This window comes from Glycine max, chromosome 20 (assembly GCF_000004515.6).
Source record: "Glycine max cultivar Williams 82 chromosome 20, Glycine_max_v4.0, whole genome shotgun sequence".
In the NCBI taxonomy this organism is placed as follows: Eukaryota; Viridiplantae; Streptophyta; class Magnoliopsida; order Fabales; family Fabaceae; genus Glycine; species Glycine max.
This window is the reverse complement of record NC_038256.2, coordinates 35,937,598-35,961,809: the sequence shown is the minus strand read 5'-3', so window position 1 is coordinate 35,961,809 and position 24,212 is coordinate 35,937,598. Positions and strand designations below refer to the sequence as shown.

At 32.4% G+C, this 24,212-nt stretch overlaps 3 protein-coding genes across 4 annotated transcripts; 1 reads left to right on the top strand and 2 right to left on the bottom strand.

Annotated features, from left to right (window-relative positions):
- Nucleotides 1–1,955: 1,955 nt before the first annotated feature.
- Nucleotides 1,956–6,954, bottom strand: LOC100781721 (protein LIFEGUARD 4). 2 transcript variants are annotated; one of them, XM_026127290.2, is made up of 6 exons: nt 6,820–6,954; nt 5,986–6,015; nt 3,890–4,163; nt 3,582–3,695; nt 2,315–2,472; nt 1,956–2,190 (listed from the first exon to the last, which is right to left on the bottom strand). In XM_026127290.2, the coding sequence occupies exons 3-6, from the start codon at nt 4,140–4,142 to the stop codon at nt 1,987–1,989; spliced, it is 729 nt and encodes a 242-aa protein (XP_025983075.2). In that variant the 5' UTR covers nt 4,143–4,163; nt 5,986–6,015; nt 6,820–6,954; the 3' UTR covers nt 1,956–1,986. The 2 variants fall into 2 exon arrangements, with proteins under 2 accessions (XP_025983075.2, XP_040869169.1); XM_041013235.1 differs by having other exon boundaries at nt 3,890–6,015.
- On the bottom strand, nt 6,606–7,385 carry LOC121174358 (uncharacterized). The gene has a single exon (XM_041013560.1). The coding sequence runs from the start codon at nt 7,383–7,385 to the stop codon at nt 6,606–6,608; it is 780 nt and encodes a 259-aa protein (XP_040869494.1).
- A 6,711-nt stretch (nt 7,386–14,096) lies between these two features.
- On the top strand, nt 14,097–23,554 carry LOC100776379 (glutamine--tRNA ligase). The gene is made up of 23 exons (XM_014772808.3): nt 14,097–14,429; nt 14,557–14,607; nt 14,795–14,866; nt 14,968–15,067; nt 15,330–15,425; nt 15,714–15,775; nt 15,874–15,975; nt 16,062–16,154; nt 16,444–16,596; nt 16,706–16,758; nt 17,262–17,355; nt 17,449–17,535; nt 18,280–18,477; nt 18,568–18,666; nt 19,279–19,410; nt 19,508–19,644; nt 21,949–22,048; nt 22,127–22,222; nt 22,431–22,531; nt 22,610–22,715; nt 22,808–22,897; nt 22,990–23,119; nt 23,195–23,554. Exons 1-23 carry the CDS (start codon nt 14,292–14,294, stop codon nt 23,287–23,289), a joined length of 2,385 nt encoding a protein of 794 aa, XP_014628294.2. The 5' UTR covers nt 14,097–14,291; the 3' UTR covers nt 23,290–23,554.
- Nucleotides 23,555–24,212: the final 658 nt, after the last annotated feature.

The following is a 24,212-nucleotide window of genomic DNA, read 5'->3' as shown; positions in this document are numbered from 1 at the left end:
GAATATATGTAGAGAGAGATCAATATAAATTTTACTGACATTCCTTGAATTTTACTGACATATAAATTATAGATTTTTTCATGTTTACAACAGTTTTTTTTATAGAATTATATATACAGTGTAATACTTTTTAAATAATTAAGGAATGTTAATATAATAATCATTAATGTAATATTTTTTTAAACAATTAAAAGATGTTAGTATAAGAGTAAAAATGGAAGACTAACAAAAAAAATTGACAAAAATTCAAAGAGTGTCAATATAATATACACTTAAAAAAAATAAAAGTTTACTGTAGCAAAATAGAACAACAAAATATGGTAAAAAGTGAAACTTTAAAGCTTAAAAGATATAATCAACAACAAGGAAAGATATGGCTATGCGTGGTATCTATAAGAATGAAGATAAAAGGAAATTAATTTTTTTTTAAATCTAATTAAATAAAACTCAAAGAGAATCAAAACATAAATAAAGATTTACCCTACAGAAACAGAATATTGATAAAGAACAAAAGGGTGATAAATTGAAACTTTTAAAAAATAAAAAAAATACTGACTGCAGACATACATTAAAAATAAGACAAAGTGAACAAATTAAATATTGGATATTAGATAATTTAGTAAAAAAAACGCACTCAACGATAAAGAGACGAAAAAGAAAAAAAGATAAAAAAAAACTTAAAGAAAGTAAAATATATAAATTCAAAAGTTAAAACACTTTAATAAAAAAAAGAGAAATTAAATCATAATTACCAATACCAAAACGGAAATACTTATCGAGAAAAAGATAAAGAAGATAAAATATTAAATGAAATAAAGAATAAAAAACAACGTACTAAATGAAATCAAGAGGATAAAGAGAATAAGAAAAAGAGGATCAAAACTTTTGTAACTTGACAGTTAACACCAATAATGAATATGGTTATTTTTAAAAGAAAGATTATCTTCCAAATTGTTGTGAAAAAGGCGGTGTTATAACTATAAGGAAATTGTCTATTTTTTTTTTTCTTCATTTTATACCTATAGTAAATGGGAAACTTAATTCTTAAACTTACAAACTTCTTATTTAAATAGAATTGAAAATTATGAAAATATATTAAACAATTACATTACAATAATACAAATTTTATACAGTATAATCTTAACACCCGTGCGGACACACATTATTACATTAATATGCGAAAAATTTAAAAAGTAATTATGATTGAGTATATCTAAAAAAAAATTATGGTCAAAGTAATTATGACAGAATATTATCTATAAATTGTCATAACAGTCACCCGTAAATAATGATGTGTAACTTTACTCCACTCCTACAAACATCAATTCTAACTATTGAATCCTCAACATAACACTCCTTTTTTATTAGTACCCTACTTAATTACTTATAAAATATCATATCCCATTAAAACTATTTCAACAAAAATTTATTCTACTAAAATTTAAAATAAAAGTAAAACGGAGTCACAGAATAGAAGTGATTTCAATAATTAAATTCAAACATTTGCACGCATAAAGACTGGTTTTATCTGCAATTTTAATAATGCAACTTGAGTAATAAAACAAACAAAACAACTCATCTCAACTTAGTTTTATAATACCATACTCAAATATAAATAACTTTCTGCAAATTAATTCTAACAAAACCAATTCTAGTAAAATCTAAGAACAAACAAAACTTATAATTAGCTTTTTTAATTTATTTATAAAACTTATAATTAGTTTTTTAAAAAGTGTTTTCAGCAAATATAAATATTTGTATAGAATAGTAGTTTCTGCAATCAACTTGGCTAATCGATACTTGTTAAATGACAAAAGTTAAACGTTTTATAACTGACAAGATAATTGTTAATGCATGCTGTATAATTAATAAAGACACAGCAGTAATAATAATTTTACGATTAGGCCTTTGTGCGGCCCCATATCATATAAAGATTGTGAAGATGGTATTCCTAGTTAAGACACAACCTAGCTAAAACCTTAAAACTTAAAAAAGGTCATTCAAAATTGTAAGCAGATAGATGAAGAGGTTGATGATATCGCCATAGATGGCAATAGCAGCCCAAATGTAATCATCATAGGTGTATCTTTTGATTAGGTCATCAGTGTCATATACGATGAAACCACACATTACTATTGCACCAATGCAAGCAATCACCATACGCCCGATTGGTCCTAGAGGGTAAAACACCTGTCCCATGCATCATAATTAAACACTCACATTAATTATTAATTAGATTAATTAAATGAAAAGGGAAACTAACATACTACTATTATATTATATTAATGAAAGTTAGTGATGGAATGTTGTTTACTTGAATGAGTGCGAACAATAACATGACCATAAGGGAAGCAAAGAGGAATGGGCCTAGGAAACTGAAATCGCTGCCTCTTTTAACGGCCCAAAATGTGTAGAACGTCAAGCTAGCAGTCACCACACCAGTCAGAAATGCAGCCTCTAGGACGATCGTTGCTGTTGTCCGTACACACAATCAAACTCACATTTTATAGTCAATCCAAACTCTAGCATGTCTAATAACATAATCTAATAAGATGATGTTCATAAATACATAATTGTCATAATTTCATTGTACCATTCTTCAAAATAGTTGCATGGTGTAGCAACAAGGAGAAAGATAAATGAATTTTGTGTTTTCTCTTCTTTGCCTATGGATCGAGTTATTGGAGAATGTTCTTTTCCCTTTTCTTACATCATTTCCTTTTCATGCATGGGCATTATATATGTGATAGATATAATTTGAACTTTTAAAAATGAAAATGTAAATAGTAGAGTTTAATTTTCATAATTACAAAAATATTAAATTGTTAATTAATTATAAATTATTTTATATATAATTTTTAAAGTAATTATTATAAAATTTAACAATTGTATCATACGCATAACATTCTAGAATTGGATGATAATAGAAAAAATTATACGATTAATGTATTTTAATTAAATTCTATCTCGAAAAAATTAATTGAATTCTAAATAATAATGTTATTCTAATATCGTAATTAATTTGTATGTTTTTACATTTGAAAATTTTAATTTTTGAAATCTATTTCTTATTAAAAGTTGTGAATCATAAGAATATAGAAAATAAAGGTTATGACGAAGTAACATTGTGGAAATAAATAATTATCTTTCAGATAATAATATTCATTTATTTCGTCCGACCGCCAAAGCTATGACCAAATGTATTAAGAGTCTATTTCGATAAATTTCTTCATAAGAAAAAAATATAATAAAACAGTATTTTTTATAAGTTAAAATTAGATTATATATAAGCTAAAAATCATATTTTGGAGAAGCTAACACAAGAGAATTTCTATAAATAAACATATGCGTAACTTATGAAGAATTTTTTTTTATATAATTATTCTTTTAGAAGTATTATAGAAAAGTTTATCAAAACATGTGATTATTATAAATACAATTACGTTTCAGAGAAAAAAAAGAACCCAAGTTATTTATGAAGATATAAAATAAATTGGATAGTTAAGACTTAAGCTAGAAGAAAAGAAAAAAAATTTACATATTTAATTTTTTCTCTTAACAAAAATTAATAATATGCGTACCATCCACAAAAGAACAAGCAAATCCAACTGTAACAGACATGCAAAGGGTATAGAGACCAAGAAGAAGGAGATTCACCGGGTGTTTCTTGTAATATTTGCTCAACACAAACAAAACTGCACGTCCAAAACAATTAATTGTTATTTCCAACACCACGTATATATATGATCAAAACTAATATATATATATATATATATATATATATATATATATATATATATATATATATATATATATATATATATATATATAGTTAGGGGGGAGAAAAAAAATGAAAGAAGCGTTAATTAATGGATGAGAGAGGGCTTACGTATGAAAGACAAAATGGCAGCTCCAATGAATACCCAGATGCGATATTGATTGTAGCGAGCAAAATTCCTTGCGGGTGTGAAGAAGATGAAGAGGGAAGAAAATGCAGCTGTGAAAAGCAGCTGAAGAGAAATAATGACATAAACTTTGCGTATGAATCCCCAACGGAGCTGAGGTGACTCTATCATATATGGATAGAGGGCGTCGCCACCTTCTGCATGGGGAAGCCCCGCCTCAATGTCACCTCTACCCATGGCGGCCCACGACCGAGGAACCTCACACAAATTAATTATCAAAATTAATCAATCAGAAGATGAACAAAATGGTTTTTTTTATGATATATGTTATTTCAGTTCAATGGCTAGCTTGGTTGTTTTTGTGGTTGCTGCTCTCTTTTGGTTTAAAACGCGAAGCCGGTATTGTAATGCATGCATATATAGAAATGGCTCGGTTTAATTATGTGTTGTTTAGTCGTGCATTTTTAGCTCATTACAGCCTTCTTTGTTGTCTTACCATATATACATATAGGAGCATATCAAGTGAGATAACTGTTTTGTTATGAGAAAATTAAATAGTAACCCTTAAATCTCATCTTTCCTAATAAAACTTCTCTCACTCATGTGTCTCTTATATATATATATACATACTATTAAAGAATAAAGATAAAAAATTTACATGAGAAATGTAACGGCTGGCAAAATGGGCTATCGGGTCCAATAGTCTAACAGACTAAATCAGGCTTAATTAAAAAAGAGATTAAATATAATTTCTCATCCTTAAAAAAATATATATAATTTCATCAATCAGGAAATAAAAGAATTTTTATACAGCAATTTCAACTTTCAAATATAAGAAGGGCCAATCTAAGAAGGATGAAGTAATAATCCCCATGGCCAATGACTCAATGGAAAAACATCAACTTAAATAACATTAATTAGTTGGGAGAGACTTCAGGCTTGAAATTTGAAAAAGGAAGAACAATTTGGCTCAATATGGGGCCTCTCTCTACATGGAGTCAGATTGTGTTGAGCAAACTATGTGCAATTGGGCATCGGGTTCCACAAAATTCACATCCAATTTTCACCTTAAAAGAAAAATTATTCTGTTGTGTTGTTTCAGATTATCACGTATTTCATCCATGTTTTTGGGGTCAGACATGGTTTCAAACACACTATATGAGTTTTAAGAAGTATTTTTGAACCTAATAAGTAATAACCTATAACCTACGGCTCAATGACGATCATTAATACTCGAAAACCTCCTTTGACGGAAGTGGATAATCCTCTGTTGCTCATTGTACCACATGACATTTTTTTTGTTCTCACAAGAATCTTTTATTAAAATTTTATTTGAGTATATTAGGTGACAATTACATTTGGCAGAAGAAACTAATATCTCACAAGTGATAAATCAAGATTCAAATCTCTTGAAAGAATAAAAAATAAAAAAAACAAGATCAACCCGGTTGATATTGCAAGATAACTTTGCATGGCCAACATTTTTTTCCCTTCCTTTCCTTTGTTTTGATGTTTCCTTACATAAATCAGGCTTCAATTTAACACTATTTACCATCGAAGAATGATGTAGGTCCTGGTTGCACTTACAAAAAATAAATTGGTGCATTCTGCATAAACGATATTATTTGATTCTATTTATCTCTTTTGCTCGTGGCTTCTATCCTGTTTTTGTTTGAAGGTTATGGAGGTTTACAATTCTGTATAAAGGGACCTCCAGGGAAGTTATGTCATGGACCCCATTCCTTAGGGAATAAAAATAACATAAGCCATTTGAATAGTCTAATCTTCCATAAAGTCATTCATTGATGGCTTGTGTATTCAAAGAATGGGCCATGTTGAAAACAAAACACATAGAAATTTACATTAATACTCTGTGAAGTCACATTAATTGGTTAAGAGTTAAGACCGCGAATTCAAAGAATGGGTCATTTTAGGGTGGTTAACTGGCTATGACTAATGAACGAACGATTAGCTATGTAAACAAGGGCTAATAAATAGAGAAAAGAAAAGAACTAACAGTGTGTAGATTGGCAAGCTAAGAGATACAAGGGCATTTTAATCAATGATTTATTTTTCTTACCTATTTTTGTTTTTACTGAACTGCTTTGTCCTGCTGGCACAATAAAACAAAAAGAACAAAATTAGGGGGCCCATTGAACAGTTGGTTTAGAATATTTTTGAGCGTACAAAAAGAAAAATAGAACACTTAAAACAAGTCTTCAATCAGTGTTGAAGTGAACAAAAGCCAGTCACATGTAGTTATCAGCAGAAAATTTAAAAAGGATAGAAGGGGGAAAGAGCATGGGAGAGAGGTCACGAAAGAAGGATTCCTTGTTTATTTGTCTCCTTGCACCTAAACATAGTGATATGCATGAATTATTTTTGTCCATTTCCACTCTCTATTGTAGTTTTCACCCTCCAAAATTACAATTTGCACCCCCAATACTAATTTTCTAAAATGCAGTATTTAATCATTTTTCCATTAATTTACTGTTAGGCTCACATGATACTACATGAACCAAGATCACTCACAGCTACATAACCCCATCAAGATCACGAGTGATAAATTATAGGTGAGTTTAATTTTTATACACGATAATATTTTTTTTTTACGCAGCTAACCAAACATATGACAATAACTTTTAAAATAATTATACTTGTTAAAAATAAACAAAAAGATAAAAAAGACTATTAATTCCCCTATTTCTTATTTCTTTTACTCTTTCCATTACAGAACAGAGAACCAAATCCAAAAAATCTGGCAGTGGCCTTGGGAATATATGCTTGCGGTAGATTCAATACAGGACTAATCCTAACACCATTACCAGAAGATCCACCGTTTTTCTTTAAAGAAGGCTTTTGAGACGAACTATAAAAATAATATGTACTTGAACTCGAAGAGGAAGATGATGACCTTCTACTTGAAACAGAGGACTGTTTCTGCAGCCTCTGTTTGTGAGTTTCCCTCGGAAGCTCTGTTTGTTTCGGATTCGGCGCCGAACCAGTTGAGTTGCTTCGTGATAGGAACTGCAGTGAGCGAATCAAGCCATTCCCACGAGTAGTATCGAAATTCAAACTGCTACTGCGCTTGAATTGCCAGAAATACTTGGAAGATGGCTTCTCTTCTTCGTTCTCTGCTTCATCAGAGGATGCAGACAAGAACTCCTTGAGCCTCTTCTTTTGAATCTTTTCCGTGGTTGCAAGTTGAGATTGAGAAGGTTCGTTGGAAACTCTCTTGATCTCCGTCGGGATAATTTTTCCATTGGAGAAGAGTTCATCGGCTGAAGAGAGTTGTTGAGCTAAGCCATTGGTGATGCAGAACACGAAGTCAGAGCTTGAGTCCAAGAGGCACAAGTCTGATCCACGGTGAGGATCTTCAACACGAACCGATGCATCCTCTGTGTTCTTCAGATCGTGTGAGAATGAGATTCGAGGGCTGATTCCCGTGCTGGATATCTCGGAGCACACTTCTACTGCCATGAGGTTTAGTTCGGAACAGGGGAACTCTGTTTATGGGGAACAGAGAGAGTGAAATGATGTTGTCTCGAAATGTTGGGGTAGCCGCGAAAAAGTTTCGAAATTTATGAAATGGGGTGAGGGGGTTGGTTGAAACGGTGATGGGTTTGGAGTCAAAGTGAGTGAAAGAGAGAGAGAGAGAGAGAGGTGTGGGAATTATGGGGTTGAGAAGTCAGAAATTGCAGCTTTAGCTTTTGGTCGTGTGTTTTGTTTGTGTAGGGTGTGTATGATATGAGCTAGGTGCGTTTTCCGAAACTGAAGGAACAATTATGCAAGGTGAGGGAGATTAAATTTAACATTGTGGCTGGATTGCGCTAGATCCTTTTCTTTACGATGTGTTTAGGGAAGGGTAAAGGGAAAGCAGAGGAAAGAGAGCGAAAGCAGGTGAAACTAATCACCGAAAGGGTACAAAAGGATAACTCTTTTTGAGGGTTTCCAAAGAAGCTTTAGGAATCAGCATCTGGAGGAGGGTGTCATGAGAGAGAGAGAGAGAGAGGATTTTACAAGAAGCACGAGATTTATTATGTGAATGATGAAAGGGAAGAGTATTTTAGGGAAAAATATTACAGGCTAATAATATGCTACTATGATAAATGGTTATCGTAGTCACCGTTAACTATTGAGAATAAGTGAATAACTTGGTCACCGAGAGATGATTACTTGCAAAGTGGAATCTTTGCTTAGAAAAGAAAAAATCAATCACTTTAGAAGTTAAGAATAATGAAATGATGCATTGAAGTGGTGTAGCTCATAAAAATACAACCTCAATATATTAAAATGATATTTAAATTTCTATCCAGTTCTCCAAAAAGACTAAAAAGTTATAATGCTTTAAAAGTCGCAATTAATTTGTCAATAAGATCTATAATATATATTTACGATTGCGAGAGAATGAAAATAAATAAGTGAGAGTTATATAGAGTAGTAACAACATTTTTGTCCTTTATTTTAAATTGGATTGCTTAATTTCCTTTCTCTTATTTTTTGCTCTTAATTTCCTTTCTCTTATAAATTATATAAATGGAGAGTCCCTCATTTTTTTTATAAGATAGAGTTGTTTGTGGAAACAATTCTCTTCACTCTCTCAGCCCGCTTCACCATTTGTTAACAGTATTGACTTTTCTAAATGAGTAATTTATTTTAGAGAATAAAATAAATAATTCCAGTCATTAAATTGAAAACTAATAATTAATATTGTGCGTATATAAATAATAAATCATCAATATATCGTAATAGTAACTGTTGTTTTTCTCGTCAATTATTGAATTTTCATACTCTAAAAGAGTTAAATTGTTTCTAGAAGTATAATTTCTTGGCAATATTTGCTTGACAATAAGCAAAGAGGGATAAAAATGCTCTACTTGCAACTACATTACATAAGTTTCTCTCACTTCTAATTTATGTGTGTGTTTGAGTCTCATTTTTTGTTATGTAACAATGGTATAAATAACACTTTTTTAATTGCGTACAAAACATTTATTTTAATGTAACCATTTTTTGTTCCACATTAATAACTTTCATTATGCAATAACTGTTTATTTTTAAACAATTTTCTAAAGATGCTCTAAAACTGATTTAACGTCAACTAGAATAAGTTTTTCATGTGGTAAGTTTTGTTAGAAAGGGTTAAAGAAGTTATTAAATGTTTTTAATTTTAAAAAATATGATTACATGTTACTAAATTATTCTCTTCTTGTACAGCAATCCTTTTCCAATATTGAATAAACAGCCATCCTTCTCAAAAAAATTATTCTCTTCTAATGTACTTAACTTTTATCATTTCAACTAAATTTTTCTTATTTTCTAGCTTTATTTTTCCAATATGAAAAATGTAAATTTTAATTGCTAGTTAAAGTATTTGGGGATTATATTAAAAAAATTGCAGAAGAGGAAAATTGTTGTCTCCTTTTTGAAGAAGGCTTTTCCTTCCTCCGAACAAAAACTTGTACTGGTAAAACAATTTTGGGACAAGGGAACAATAATTCTTCCTTCACACACACGGATGAAAGAATTTCTCCAGCACGAACTTTTTTTATTTTCCACTTGTTTTCCAAATGAAAAAAATATAGCGATGAGAAAATCTATTGACTTTATAAGTACGAATCAATGATCACACCAATGTTAATATTCATCTTAACCGTCCTTTGCACAAGCTTCCTATGTTAATGTCCGATCTGATAAAGATAAACATTAAACTCGTTTTCTGATCTGAGCAATCATCGACAATTTCTCATCAAGGTACTAATCTTATGCAATTTTTGTTCTAATTTCCTGGATCGTATTTACTTTACTAATTTTTCCACTTTTTATAACACTTCCACCACCAATTCATGTCTCCATATTAATTGGTGCCCAAATGAACTTAACGGGTATTCAAATACACACACCTAAGTTACAAGCATTAATGCTGTCCTGAGGGGTGGAACCATTAGGTGCTGAGTTAGCATTATGTGACACGCGATGTAGGGTCCCTTTTAGGACAACAGGCATATCAAAAAATGATCCTCGTTCATAGGAAATTATTGTTGCATGACTAGGCACTATCACAGGAGTACTAGTACCAAACCTTTAGTACTTCTTCAAGCAATGTAAACATCATGACCAATATATGGTGATAACAGAATGCTTCTTCAGGGAGAAGAAGATGAACCTTTTTCAAATTTTTCATGCACACAATTTGGCATGCATTGCCGGTGTGAACAACTATAGGATGTGGAAAGGGACTAGAGCAAAAAGACAATGATAGAGTTTATTAGAGGTGGTGTGAACGTTCTTCAAGGTTCACAAGCTCACAAACCACTGAAATTAGGTTACTTTTTCATTTTTTAACCTTTGTGGAGGAGGCCAACTGATTTTTGGCAGCACAGAAATGGACATCCTCCTTTTGCTTTTGCAAATCATTTTATCTAGTACTTAATTATTGAGTGCATGTTTGGATACTCGTTACAAATGGAAGTAAATAGCAAAATGAAATTTGTAAAAGCATCCTCACACTTCCTTTTGTGTTCAGTTTGCGGTGGACCATTGAATTTGATTTCAGAAATTCGTGCACAATAAATTAGACCGGAAATCAAACATCCTTTGAGATATTACTATTTAAAATAGCCATTAGGTAAGGGATGTTAAAATGACAGGCAAGGAATAATGACAAATTATACATTCTTGATTTTCTACTTATGTGCTGTAGTTAGAGTGGTAAAATAATAAAATTGGACATGTGTAATATAGGCTGCATTATTTTACTTATTTTGTATGGATGCTAAAATGGTCAATTGATTTTGAGTATCAACTACAAATGTGTATGTAAACTGTTTAGCATTTCTGCTGTTGACATATGCTGAGTAGCATATTCTGATTAGTATGGCAGCTACTAGGAAAATGTTCATTGCATAATATTCATGTGTTTATAATTCACAGGATAACCACATAACTCAGAGAACCACTAAATGCATTTATCAACTAATGTGCATTTGTTTCAGTTTAATTAGTAATATTAAATATTTGAAGAAAAAATATCACCACTATATATGACTCAAGTAGGATTGTTTGTCTCAAAGTAGAATTGTCTATTCGTGATGGTCGAAAAAATAACTAATGAGAAAATAAAACTTAAAAAGAGAATCTATAGGGTGGGTGGTGAGATTTGGGAGCATCCCCATATGTCTGAGAGAGTATCAGAGTACTTTGACAGCGTTGGATCATTCTTCCTTCCCCTGTTGGCACGTGGGTAATGGCCATCCCGATCAGATCATGATTCCTGGTGGCTATTGGATTGGATGCATTTGGCATCTCCATGTCATGATTTTTTTATCGTTTTGATCAATCACACACTCTAAGCCATTAAAGTATTACAAGTCATTCTGGGTAAAAATAAATCAGTGACATAACTTACACTTGAATGTGTAGTTGACTGTTTGTAGCTCTGGTTGTGCACTCAAAGTACAAGAACCGCAGCTTTCTATAAGAACCGCAGCTTTCTATTGCTAAATGCAAAAAAAAATAATAAAAAAAAAAAAAAATATATATATATATATATATATATATATATATCGCATTCCATGTCCAAAAATCAATTCAATCCAAAGAGACACCAATAAACTGAATGAACTCTAAAAGTTAGTAGTTTTTTTTTTAATTAAAGAATTTATCCATGAACGTGAATTTAAAAGTACTGTTATTTAAAAAAACAAATTGATATAAATTAAGCATTTAGTCTATTTCAATGTCAAGTTAACGATGAACTGTCCAATCGAGCTTGGAATTTGAATGCTCCAAATCTTATTTGACTATAGTCAACAAGAAATTAAGTCGAATAATTGGAAAGATTACTAAACTACAATTAACATTGGTTCGGAAAAAAAAAAACTTAAGGCTAGGAAATACAAAATTGGTTGCTGTTATAACTAAACCGACTAAGGATAAATGTTTTACTCTATCATATCATCCCCTCATTCTAGGAAGTTTTCACAAAAGACGCACAGATTGGTACAGAACTTTATGAACTTGTTAGAGACGACATTTCACATTTTGTTGTGACATTGGCTAGTTGATTTTGAAGTCTCTGCAGTTATGGTGAATAAGATATTGCAATGTGCCAACTGCCAACTAAAATGCAATGTGTATCATCAGGAAATTCAGGTGAAGCATGTTTTGGACCGAAATCATAGTCTGTTTGATTAGGATTCTTGTGACCTCAAAAGCAACATTTTTCTAGAAGAATAACAAAATCGTAGTTTTCTTTCCCGTCACTTGATTTATTATTATTATTATTATCAACAAATGTTATTAATTATTAGTTTTTTGTTAGCGAAAAAAAATCGAATCCACCACTTTTCCATATGGCACATTTCTTGTCCATAGAACACGAGCTACCCCATGTTTCTAAAATTGCCTTTAAGAAAATGTTAAAATTAAAACACTTTTAGAAATTAAATTTCTTAATGTGTTAAAATTTTAACACTTTTGGAACTTATTTTTTGAAATATATTTGATATATAATTTAAAATTAATTTCTAAAATATTTAAATATTTTAAAAAATAAATTATGGAATTTAGTTTCAAGCAAAAGTATTTTTGAAAAAAAAAACAAAAAAAACAGAAAATAGTGTATAAGTAAAAAAATAAGTACAAATAACAATTATTCATGCAAGTCTCATATTGGGCCGAAGGCCCGCTAAAGCCACTCGGCCTTGAAACTCACAATTTTCCTTATACCTAAAAGCCGAGAACTTAAGTTACCTAGCTCGCATCACTCATGACAAGAGGTTCTACAATATTCAACTATTAATAAAACTTATGTCATGTTAGATTTATCTAGTGGGTGTGGAGAGTTGTGACATACCTACAGTTGAGCATTTTAGAAGGGACACCATAGACATCACTACATAATTTTGTTTCTTTTCATATACCACTACTAACTTAACTATTTTTGTATGTATTCCACCTTTGCTTACTCATCCTACTAGCATTTTCATCTTCTTCACCTTCAAAATGAGATTGATTTTATGGACTTTTGAGTACATTGATTTGGCTAAATCATTGTCTATTATAAAAATAAATAACCATTCAAAATAATAATTATATTCTTAATTTTCCACATCTAACATTTTATTTCATTACCTATTAACAAGTACACCTTTATCATTTTTATTGAATAATCCAATCACAAATTATCTTTGATAATTTTTGCGTGATTCTTTTAAATATTTTCAATTTTATATGTCAATTCAAAGTTAAATTTCTATCTTAACTGTCTATATATGATTTTGTTTTTCCTTTTCTTGAATTGGTATGTACACTAAAAAGGTAAAATAAAATATAAAGAAAAAAGACGAAAGTTGTGAGTTGATCACCGATGGGGGCCTCACCAATCGCTATATTTCTAGTTGCAGGTTGGGAGGGTCCAAGGGGCATGATTTAGTTTATCAAATTTGACCTTCATACTTGGAAGCTTTCAATCTGGACAAGGTTGTAATTTGTGAAGCAATGACGAGTGAGTTTTTAATTTTTATAAAAATATTAAAATCAAAATCAATATCAAAATCAAATTACTTTATTTCTTTAAAAAATTATAAATCAAAATAATGTTTTCTGACCTGTTTTTTGTCAACATGTCAATAACTTGTAAAACATTAAATTAATTTTATTGCGGGCCCATTGCGTGAAGCCCAAGCTAATGCAGATAGAAAACACCAATTGAAGCCCAAGTTGAAAGCGGTAAACGTCAGGATTTTACTTGCTGCACCTCCAAATGTTTTGAAAATTCCAAAATTATCCTCCCTTTATTACAAAATGGTGTGCTTAATTTTCCTTGATGTCAAATCCGCACATTGCAAGCCTAGAATGCAACCTCAACGTCATGTCGTCATCTCAGTCGTCCTCTTGAAGATCGATCCCCGCCAGCACCTCAAGAAGCCCACTCTCGTCCCCACTGTCGTGCCTCCGGTGCTCCTAATCACACTTCTCTTTCGTGCTCCTCTCAATGTTCGTGTGTTGGAGGCTTGATGACTAGGGTTTTCTAGCTAAGGGAAGGGAGTGCTGACTAAAGGGTAAATTTGTCCTTTAGTTGTAAAACCTTAAATTAGATTTATTGCGGGCCCATTGCGTGAAGTCCAAGCTAAACGTCAACCACTAGGATATAGAGGACGCTCTTAAAGCCCATAGAATCTTGAAACCAAGAATCTTGACACCCTCGCTGAAACGCTAACGATAACAATAACGCTCGCCGATTAGTTAATTTCTTACACACACTCTTACTCTTTTATCTATACCAATATACCATTTGCGTTGTCGCAGTCACAGGCTTAAGGCAAAACCCTAAATTCTCTCACACTTTCGTCGGAATACTATTTTGGCTTTTTCCGTGACAAGATGCCGGCGAAGGACGACGGCTCCGACAAGGAGAAGTGCCTCGATCTCTTTCTCAAGATCGGCTTAGACGAGCGCACGGCTAAAAACACGGTCGCCAACAACAAAGTCACTGCCAATCTCACTTCCGTCATCGACGAGGTATCCTAAGTATACGTTTCTCAATTCAACAATCCCTCAATCTTTCTATTTTCGGATTCTCTTGATGGAATGTTTACATTTCCTTCATTCCTTGATTGCATGTGCGATTCTTCCATTGGATTTTTAGGCCGGTGCTACTGATGGATGCAGCCGAACGGTCGGAAATTTTCTTTACACGGTAACATGTCTTTGCATGCACTTGAGTTTGTGTTACACTCGGAATTTTTAATGTTTTTTGTTTCATTTTGTATGCTGTAACGGTAACTGAAATACATGAAGTCTATATAATACTGAGGGTCCATTTTATTGTCGTTTAGTTCTTTCGTTGACGGTTGATATGGTTGTTGCCGTTGATTTATGGGCAGGTTGCGACGAAGTACCCTGCAAATGCCTTGCCGCATCGCCCAACATTACTACAGTACATTGTCTCGTTAAAGGTTGCCGTCTTATGTCATATGATTGGCATATAGTGATACTAAGATTTTAGATGAAGTTTTAGCATCCATTTTTTCCCCTCTTACTAAGATTATTCTCGCAGGTGAAAACAACTGCCCAGTTAGATGCAGCATTATCATTTCTTGCTACCACAGGCTCCGAGAATCTTGATTTGGACCGGTTTGAAGAAGCTTGTGGTGTTGGTATGTAGAAAGAACTCTAGTGATCTAGTCTAGTATAAAATTGGCCTTAGTCTGGTTGGTAGTTAATTCCTTATGACAGTACTTGTTTGTTTTCAAGTTCACTGGATAGATTCAGCTCCTTGTATCTGGTTGTAGTAGTAGTATTGCTTTATTTCACTTAAATTGGGTTTTAATTAATTTTTAGTTTTGGAGTTCTTTGCTGTCCTAACTAACTTTTAGGTGGGTGACAAGTGTATCTTAAATCTCCTGCATACTTGAGCAGGTGTTGAGGTTTCAGAAGAAGATATCAAACAAGCTGTTAGTGAAGTTGTTGAGGAGAACAAGGCTACAATTTTGGAGCTACGTTATCGAACAAATGGTAGGTGCAGTTTTGGCTGCTGATGGATATAATAATTCAATTCTCACCGATTTCATTTCTTTGAAATCAGAAATTTCAATGATATGATTTGACTTCCAAATTTACATACTGTACAATCATGTCTACAAATTTTGAATTGGAATGCACTAAGCACCCTTACAATTCTTTTTAGACAATTGCATTCTGTGGATGATTTGTTGATTCATTCCTTATGCAATAAATTCCCCTTCTATATTGAACTGCAAATCTATTAGTGTTTAAGAACATTGATATTTTTTATCTTGCTAGTGGGTGAGTTGCTGGGGCATGTGCGCAAGAGGCTGCCATGGGGTGATGCAAAAGTTGCCAAGGTGACTGCTATGGAATGAACCTAATTCAATGGGTAGTTGGTTTACTTATTTCAAGTTTTAATACTGTTTAGTTGCTTTGCCCTTTTTTCCTATGGCAGCAACTTGTTGATGCAAAACTATATGAACTACTTGGTGATCGGACAGCAGCAGATGATGAAAAGCCTTCTAGAAAGAAGAAGGAGAAACCTGCTAAAGTAGAGGTGAGTGTGTTTCCAGTTATCTTTTTTGCCTTTACTTTTTATGACATCACTCATATGTTCACAATTCTACTTACATGCTTACATAGGATAAGGCAGCTCCTGTTTCTACCCCTGAAAAGTCACCTGAAGAAGACGTTAATCCATTTTTAATATTCCCTAATCCAGAGGAAAATTTCAAGGTATTTACTTTCCTTGTTTTAAAATTAAATTGCATTTTCATTATATTTTGTTCATGTTGTAGACTCAATGCTTCACTCTGTTAGGATGTAAGGAGTGAGTAATTTCCATTATACTGCTTGCTGATGACGTATGAATGTTTCTTATTGAACCTTTCTGGTTGGGATATTGTTCTTGCAAGGCTTTCAACATTATGAAATTCCCCTGATGCCAATATTCCTCCTTAAGTATGGAATTTTTCTTCTCATTAAATTACATCTGCAACATGTCTTGATGATAAGTTGATTTCAGGTGCATACTGAAGTGCCTTTTAGTGATGGTAGTATTTTGAGATGTTGCAATACAAGAGATCTGCTTGACAAACACTTAAAAGCAACAGGTGGAAAAGTCTTGACCCGGTTTCCACCCGAACCTAATGGATATTTGCATATTGGCCATGCAAAAGTATGTATTATGTTTCACATTGTAATTGTTATGCTAGTTGCTTCTTTTTTTTTTTTTCAGCAATCTTTTATTTTATTATATTTAAAATAAAAACTTAATTATTGTTCAGGCAATGTTTATTGATTTTGGGTTGGCGAAAGACAGGGATGGAGGTTGCTATCTGAGGTGTGTACTTTTTTCAATTTTTTTCCTTTATATATTGGGTTGGCGAAATCCTGTGTGATTTGATCCCCTCCTCTCTCTCTCTCTCTCTCTCTCTCTCTATATATATATATATATATATATATATATATTGCAATCTCCCTTTGATATTTTTTGTCTAGGATTTTCTGGTCATTTGTAACAGTTCAGTGCAATTCCGTATTGTATAAATGCGCATAGTTTTGCAATCTTTATCTTCTGTTCACTACATAGGACCTTGGAAGTCAGTAAAAAAGATTTTATTAATTGCTGAGAATGACTGAATAGTTGCATTATTTTGGAGTTTGTAACTTGTTAGGCTAGTGAATACTTCGCAATAATAACATGGTTATCAAAGATGTGTTCCTAGAAGTTTTTCACGTTTACTAAATTTCTGTTAAAATCCCTATAAGCATTCATTAGAACTTTGAAATTGGACATGCACTTTAACTACCAAGTTCCACGTTGATGGCTTGTTGGCCTTCCCGGTATGATGATTACAATCCTGAAGCGGAACAGACGGAGTATATTGATCATATTGAAGAAATTGTCCAGTGGATGGGTTGGAAACCATTTAAGGTATGTTGGTTTGTTTTGTAGCACCTCTTGGCTCATGTGATTGTTCCAACTTAGCTATTTAGATGCTTAACAGTTTTGTGATAATATTTGCAGATTACTTACACAAGTGATTACTTCCAAGAATTGTACGAATTAGCAGTGGAGCTCATAAAAAAGGGTCATGCTTATGTTGATCATCAGGTTGGTATCTAAACATCTGAATAGCCTATTACTACAAATATTTTACACGTTCATTTGTGTAAAATGTTTCATTGGTTCTTTCTTTTGGGTGGATTTATAACATGTAAAAGCCTCTAATTAAATTGATTTATTTAAAGCACTCATTCTGAGCCCTTTGGTAGTTTAGTCTGAAAATCCCAGTTGCTTGGAATTATATTACCAACCCTTGTGTTATAAATTTGTGTCCTCATGCCTAAATGGGAGGACATCTCTTGTGGTATTCTCTTTCTTATTGTGATGCGTGCCTTCACCACTATCCAGCACTTTTTAATATAAATTTTAAAATTTTTTATTGTTCATGTTTTTCTTTTACATTAAAATCTTTTCTTTCCTTTAAATCTTAGCTTATTACATTCATTTTTTAATATTAAAATTCTCTTTTTCATCCCAAATATCAGTCACTTGTACTAACATATTAATTCTTTTAATTTTTTAGATAAACTTTTTTCTCCCTAAATCTAACTATTTATATTATTCACCTATTTATTTGAATTAAATATGTTTGTTGATCTCGTATTTTAAATTTTTACCATTAATTTTATACTCTTAAAAATTTACTTAAAAATATTGCATAGCATACTTACTAAGTCCAGAAGAAAACAATTAACGTGGAATGACTTATGGAGGATGAGGTAATTACATCATGCTATTGAATTTGTATTAGTTGCAACAAAAATTAACTATTTATAAATGATTTGGTTGTAGACACCTGATGAGATAAAGGAGTATAGGGAGAAGAAACTGAACAGTCCTTGGAGAGACAGACCAATTTCAGAGTCATTGAAACTCTTTGAGGATATGAAAAATGGCAGTATCGAAGAAGGAAAAGCCACTCTTAGAATGAAGCAGGACATGCAGAGTGATAACTACAATATGTATGACCTTATTGCATATAGAATTAAGGTAAGTACTCAACTGCATTTTTTTATTGCTCAAATTTCTTTGGGAGATAATAATTTATTTCTTATGACGTGAATGCTTTCTGCATCTTAGTTTACCCCACACCCTCATGCTGGAGACAAATGGTGTATCTATCCAAGTTATGATTATGCACACTGCATTGTGGATTCTCTAGAGAATATCACACATTCAGTAAGTTGTCTTTCACTCAATTTCCTCCAGGTGTTGATACAATTTTCTTGCTGGTAACCTAAGTTCTTTTTTATTACCCATTTGCTGTTTGAACCTTCAACAAGACTGTTAATCCTCGATGCTTAAGCTCTCCTAATTTTATCACTATATTAATAGTGGTGGTCCTTATGATAACGTCCCTTTTTGTAAAGATGATGATATTTGGATATTTTAAGATAATACCTAGGCAGCAAGATTCCTAATTTCTCCTTCAGCATTGGCATGCTTTAAATTTTCGGTGATATTTATAGTTACAGAGTTAGATTTTGGAAGATCATTTAGTTGGAGTTATTATGTTTTAAAATGTGTGTGGTTCTCCATATTAATTAGTAGTTCAATCTTTATGTACATCATGATTTTGATTTTTTAAATTATATCAGTCCTACAAGCGTGCAGTGCATAATGCTCTATTCACTAAGCATAATAATGGTCAATGCTTGATGGCTTCGTTCCTTACAAATAGCATTCAGATAACATTATAATTTACCTGTTGTGTTAATGTATGCTTTGACTGATGACTCTGTTTATTGGGATTATCTATATATATTGCTAATTCATGAATATCTCATGCAGCTGTGTACACTTGAATTTGAGACACGTCGTGCATCATACTATTGGTTGTTGCATGCGTTAGGCATTTACCAACCTTATGTGTGGGAGTATTCAAGGTTGAATGTCTCTAACACAGTTATGTCAAAGCGTAAGGTGAAGCAACAATTTTGCACAATGTAATAATTTGTTGAGTTCTATTATTATGCTTATGATTTGCCATTCCCTAACTACATATTATTCTTTGTTAAAGCTAAATCGTCTAGTTACAGAGAAGTGGGTTGATGGGTGGGATGATCCTCGTTTGATGACACTAGCTGGTTTGCGGCGTAGAGGCATGACCCCAACTGCAATCAATGCTTTTGTCCGAGGAATTGGAATAACTAGAAGGTATGATATCAATTTCCAACTACAGCTGTTTGTATAAATATACTATTTCTAAGTTATTGACGTGGAAAAGTACTTGAAACATCTCACTCTTTTGTTTATATTTTATACTGAAAATTGTTCTAAATTTCATTTTAGCTTTATCCTTTCCTAGTTATTACTGTCAGAAGTTGTATCTATTCGTGTTTGGTAATGCTATATTATATTTGATCATATCTATTGCAACTTAAGTCTATTTCATCCCCTGATTTTGCAAAGATATTTCTGAATGTGTTTTGACAGTTTTAACAAAACATTTGTGTGATCCATGTTGATTCCACCTAGTAGAAAAAACCGAACTGGTAATTGAACCAGTGAGAGCTCTGTTTCACGGTTTATTTTGGTTCAACTGTGGGTGAGCTTTGGTTCAACTGTGGGTGAGCTGTGATAGAACCGATAGTAATTAAATTTATGTTTTTCAATTCTATATAATATAGTATTTTAAGTAATGAAATAATACTCCCTCCAGTCCTTTGTCTAAGAAATAAATAATCAATTTATCAATATCAATGAAAGTAGTTAAGTTAGTTAATTTTAATTAATGTCATAAATTTAATTTTTATTCTAAAAATATCGAAAGAATTAAATGGTTTAAATTGTGGTTATATTTAGTGACACTACACGTAATTCCAAAGATAATTTTTCCCCCAATTAGTGATTTATATTGTTAATAGGCCAATAAAAGCATGAGTGTCTCATTAACAGACTTTACAGTAAATTAAGGGGTATAAAAGGAAATTAGCAAGTAATACATCTATAGGTCTGTTTCTTATAATGAGGAGCAAAAAAATGCATCCATTTGTTTCTTATTTAAAGGACAAGAGGGAGTATAAAATTATAAGAAATCAAGATATAAAAATTATAAATTAATATAAATGACTAAATTATATGTTTACAAGACAAATAATAATTGGAAAAATAATGTTTACCTATGTGTAATCCTTAAATGTATCTTTAATTTATCTTAAATATGTTTTAGATTAAATTAAAAAATAAGAAGATTAAAAAAAAGAAAATGGAAATTTTTGGATCTGTTTAACTGTTCTGTTCTGAGATTTTTCCTGTTATTTGAGTTAAACCAGTCACCAGGCCGGTTCCCAGTAGCACTGGTTGATCTGGATTTTCGACTGCAAATGTCAAGATATTGCATTCTAAATGCTGATATATTGGTTTTTGACAAATTTAAGACATGAGGGGAATATTGCATTGGGATGGTGGGATTCTTATTGCAAGATGCAGAAACAGAAAATAGGGAGAGAAATGGATAATTTAACAAGGCTTAAACTTGGTGAACAATAGGCCTATGTCTACAGGTGGAAATAATGAACATTTGAAGATTACTGAAAGTAGCTATTTACCCATGAAACCCTAATCTTGAGCCACTTTTACTACCTAACTATTGGTTTTACTGTGTGTATCTGTACTGCAGGTTATTTGTGTCAGGTCATGTGTCAGGAAGACAAAATTATAATACCATCTACTTTCTAAACTATATTAATGACAAATACGACCAGAAAAATGAACAAATCTTTGAAGAAATAGTTGGCTTGACAATGCCTCATTGAAATCAATTGATTCACTATCTACTTTATGTGTTCTTTGCATGAGCTTGTTCTATTATTCTTCTTTGGGGTTTTAATGTGTGCCTTACTATGAAGCACAAACACCTCTCTTGTTCGAAGTGTTGGACATGTTTCCGATACGACACTCCCCGACACTTGTTTGACACTTCTTATTAAGTGTTTAATTTAAAAATCATTTTTTATTGGCTTGAACACTTAAGTTAACACCTTTACACAACTCATACACTTGAAAAAATACAGAAGGTTGGTTTAAAAAGGTGAATATACCATCATTTTAGATATTTTGTTATATGTTACTCATATTTCATTTCATTAGAGTCTATGTTTGTGTGTGTATGCGGTGTCCCCGTGTCCTAGATTTTAGACATTGGCTGCGTCAAAGTGTCTGTGTTGTGTCTGGTGTCCGTACTTCATAGAGGTGCCTAAGGAAAATACAGATTTGAAGCTTTAACCATTGACTGTAGCTTATGTCCTAGATTTTAGACATTGGCTGCGTCAAAGTGTCTGTGTTGTGTCTGGTGTCCGTGCTTCATAGAGGTGCCTAAGGAAAATACAGATTTGAAGCTTTAACCATTGACTGTAGCTTATGTCCAAGAACAAGAACATGCACACTGGTTTTGCATTAATACTGATATATCAGGGTGGAAGTGCATTATTATTTACAATTTTCTTCCTCTTGCTGTAGTGATGGCACTTTGATTTCTGTGGAACGCCTTGAATATCATGTTAGGGAAGAATTGAACAAAACAGCACCTCGTGCAATGGTTGTCCTACATCCACTCAAGGTATATTTGTTTGTGTTCTTTTCTGCAGTATACTGTTCTGACTTAATTAGCTAAGACTTGTTGATTTTGTCTTGTAAGGTTGTCATTACTAATCTTGAAGCCAACTCAGCAATTGAGGTTGATGCAAAGAAATGGCCTGATGCTCAAGCTGATGATGCTTCTGCTTTCTACAAGGTGAAATTGAACTTGTGAAAACTGATATCTTTAGGAAATCTTGTTGCAGAAACTAATTGTACCCAACTTTTATCCTATGATGATATTCAATATCTTGTTAAAGTAAAATGTATTGTTAAGCTTTATCATGGTATTACCACTTCATATGATGTTGGTAGGCTTATGTTTGTATGCTTCTGATTTTATGTTGTTATGCATTTGTTCTTAGATTCCATTTTCCAATGTTGTATATATTGAACATTCGGACTTCCGGATGCAAGATTCAAAAGATTATTATGGCCTTGCTCCTGGGAAATCTGTGATACTCAGGTTAGTAGAAGGTACAAATTGATATTGTGAATGAGAATTTATAGGTCCAGTATTCAAAATTTTCATTATTTTGTGCAGATATGCATTTCCTATAAAGTGCACTGAAGTTATTCTAGCTGATGATAATGAGACTATTCTTGAAATTCGAGCCGAGTATGATCCTTCAAAGAAGACCAAGCCTAAGGTTTGCCAACTTTGCCAATTCTGCTGGTTAAAAATAGTCTACAAGAGTTGGTAAGATTCGATTGGTGATCTTTGCAAAATTTTTGTTTTTAGGGGGTTCTCCATTGGGTTGCTCAACCTTCTCCTGGAGTTGATCCATTGAAGGTGGAAGTCAGATTGTTTGAGAGGCTATTCCTATCAGAGGTTGGCTATTCTTCATGTCCGGCTGGTCTTTTTACATGTATATTCTTGTTTGCTAATAATATTTCCCTGTTATGGTTAAATCACTGCAATAGAATCCCGCTGAACTTGACAACTGGCTTGGCGATTTGAACCCAAATTCCAAAGTGATAATTCCCGATGCATATGGTGTGTCTTCCATACAGAATGCAAAAGTTGGGGACAATTTCCAATTTGAAAGATTAGGTACTTTACGTTGACTACTTATTGTTTCTTCATCTTTCCTTGCTTAATATCTGATCCTTATATCTGCTATTCCAGGCTATTTTGTGGTTGACCGGGACTCGACATCAGAAAAACTTGTTTTTAATAGGACTGTCACCTTAAAGGGCAGCTATAGCAAAGGTGGAAAGTAGGGTCCCTGAATATTGATTAGAAGTAACAAGGTGGGACAGGCAGGTCTGCGGGTAATACTTGTTTAAATAGCTACTTATAATGCATAGTTTTTTCTTTGAGGGGGTGGGGGGTTATGTACAAACATATTTACTGGCCACTTAGCCATGTACATTTTCTTAAGGGATTACTCAATAGTTCCCCAATTATTTAATTATTTTGTTTGGTTGGTTTTGTAGTTTGAAGATTTTTTCTGTTTACTCCCAATGTAGTACCAAATTGCTGTTATTTTCCTACCATTTTGTGTAAAATTAGTTCTGAAGAATCTTTCCCTTTACATTTAAGTGAAAATCAAGTCTAATTTTTGTTCATGTGACAGGATAAATGTTATTTTGATTAACAGTGATGTGTATCCTAAGTTGAATTAATCTTATTATTAATATTACGTTCAAAAACTAAAAACTAAAGAAGCACTTATTTTGTGACTTTTTTTCTTACACGACATTTATTATGAGACACAGAGACTAGTTTTATTTGTGCCAATTCAATTTGGCACAAGGAGGCATGCAAGAATACTTTTAATTTTGTGTTTACTTGAGAAAAACTATTATGATGAAAAACATGTGTACATGATACATCACTTTTGTGTTGAAGACCGGATGGAGATTGATACGGGTTAACCCGTGCACTACCCAATACCCATGAATGTTTGGTGGTTCTGGGTTTGTACTTTGTAGTGGTCTATATGGTTGTATAAAAATAGTATCATCTTAAAAAATGAGTAGGCAAGTGTTGAGAATGCGTTGGATCTAGTAAAATTTAGATTTCGGTCACGGTTAAATGTCAAAGGGATTTTTTGTACTAATCCTCCGGTTCTTTCGGGAGTTGGAGTTTGATTTGGAGGTAAGGAAAATTTGACTAAAAATTGTTTTTGTCAAGAATTAAA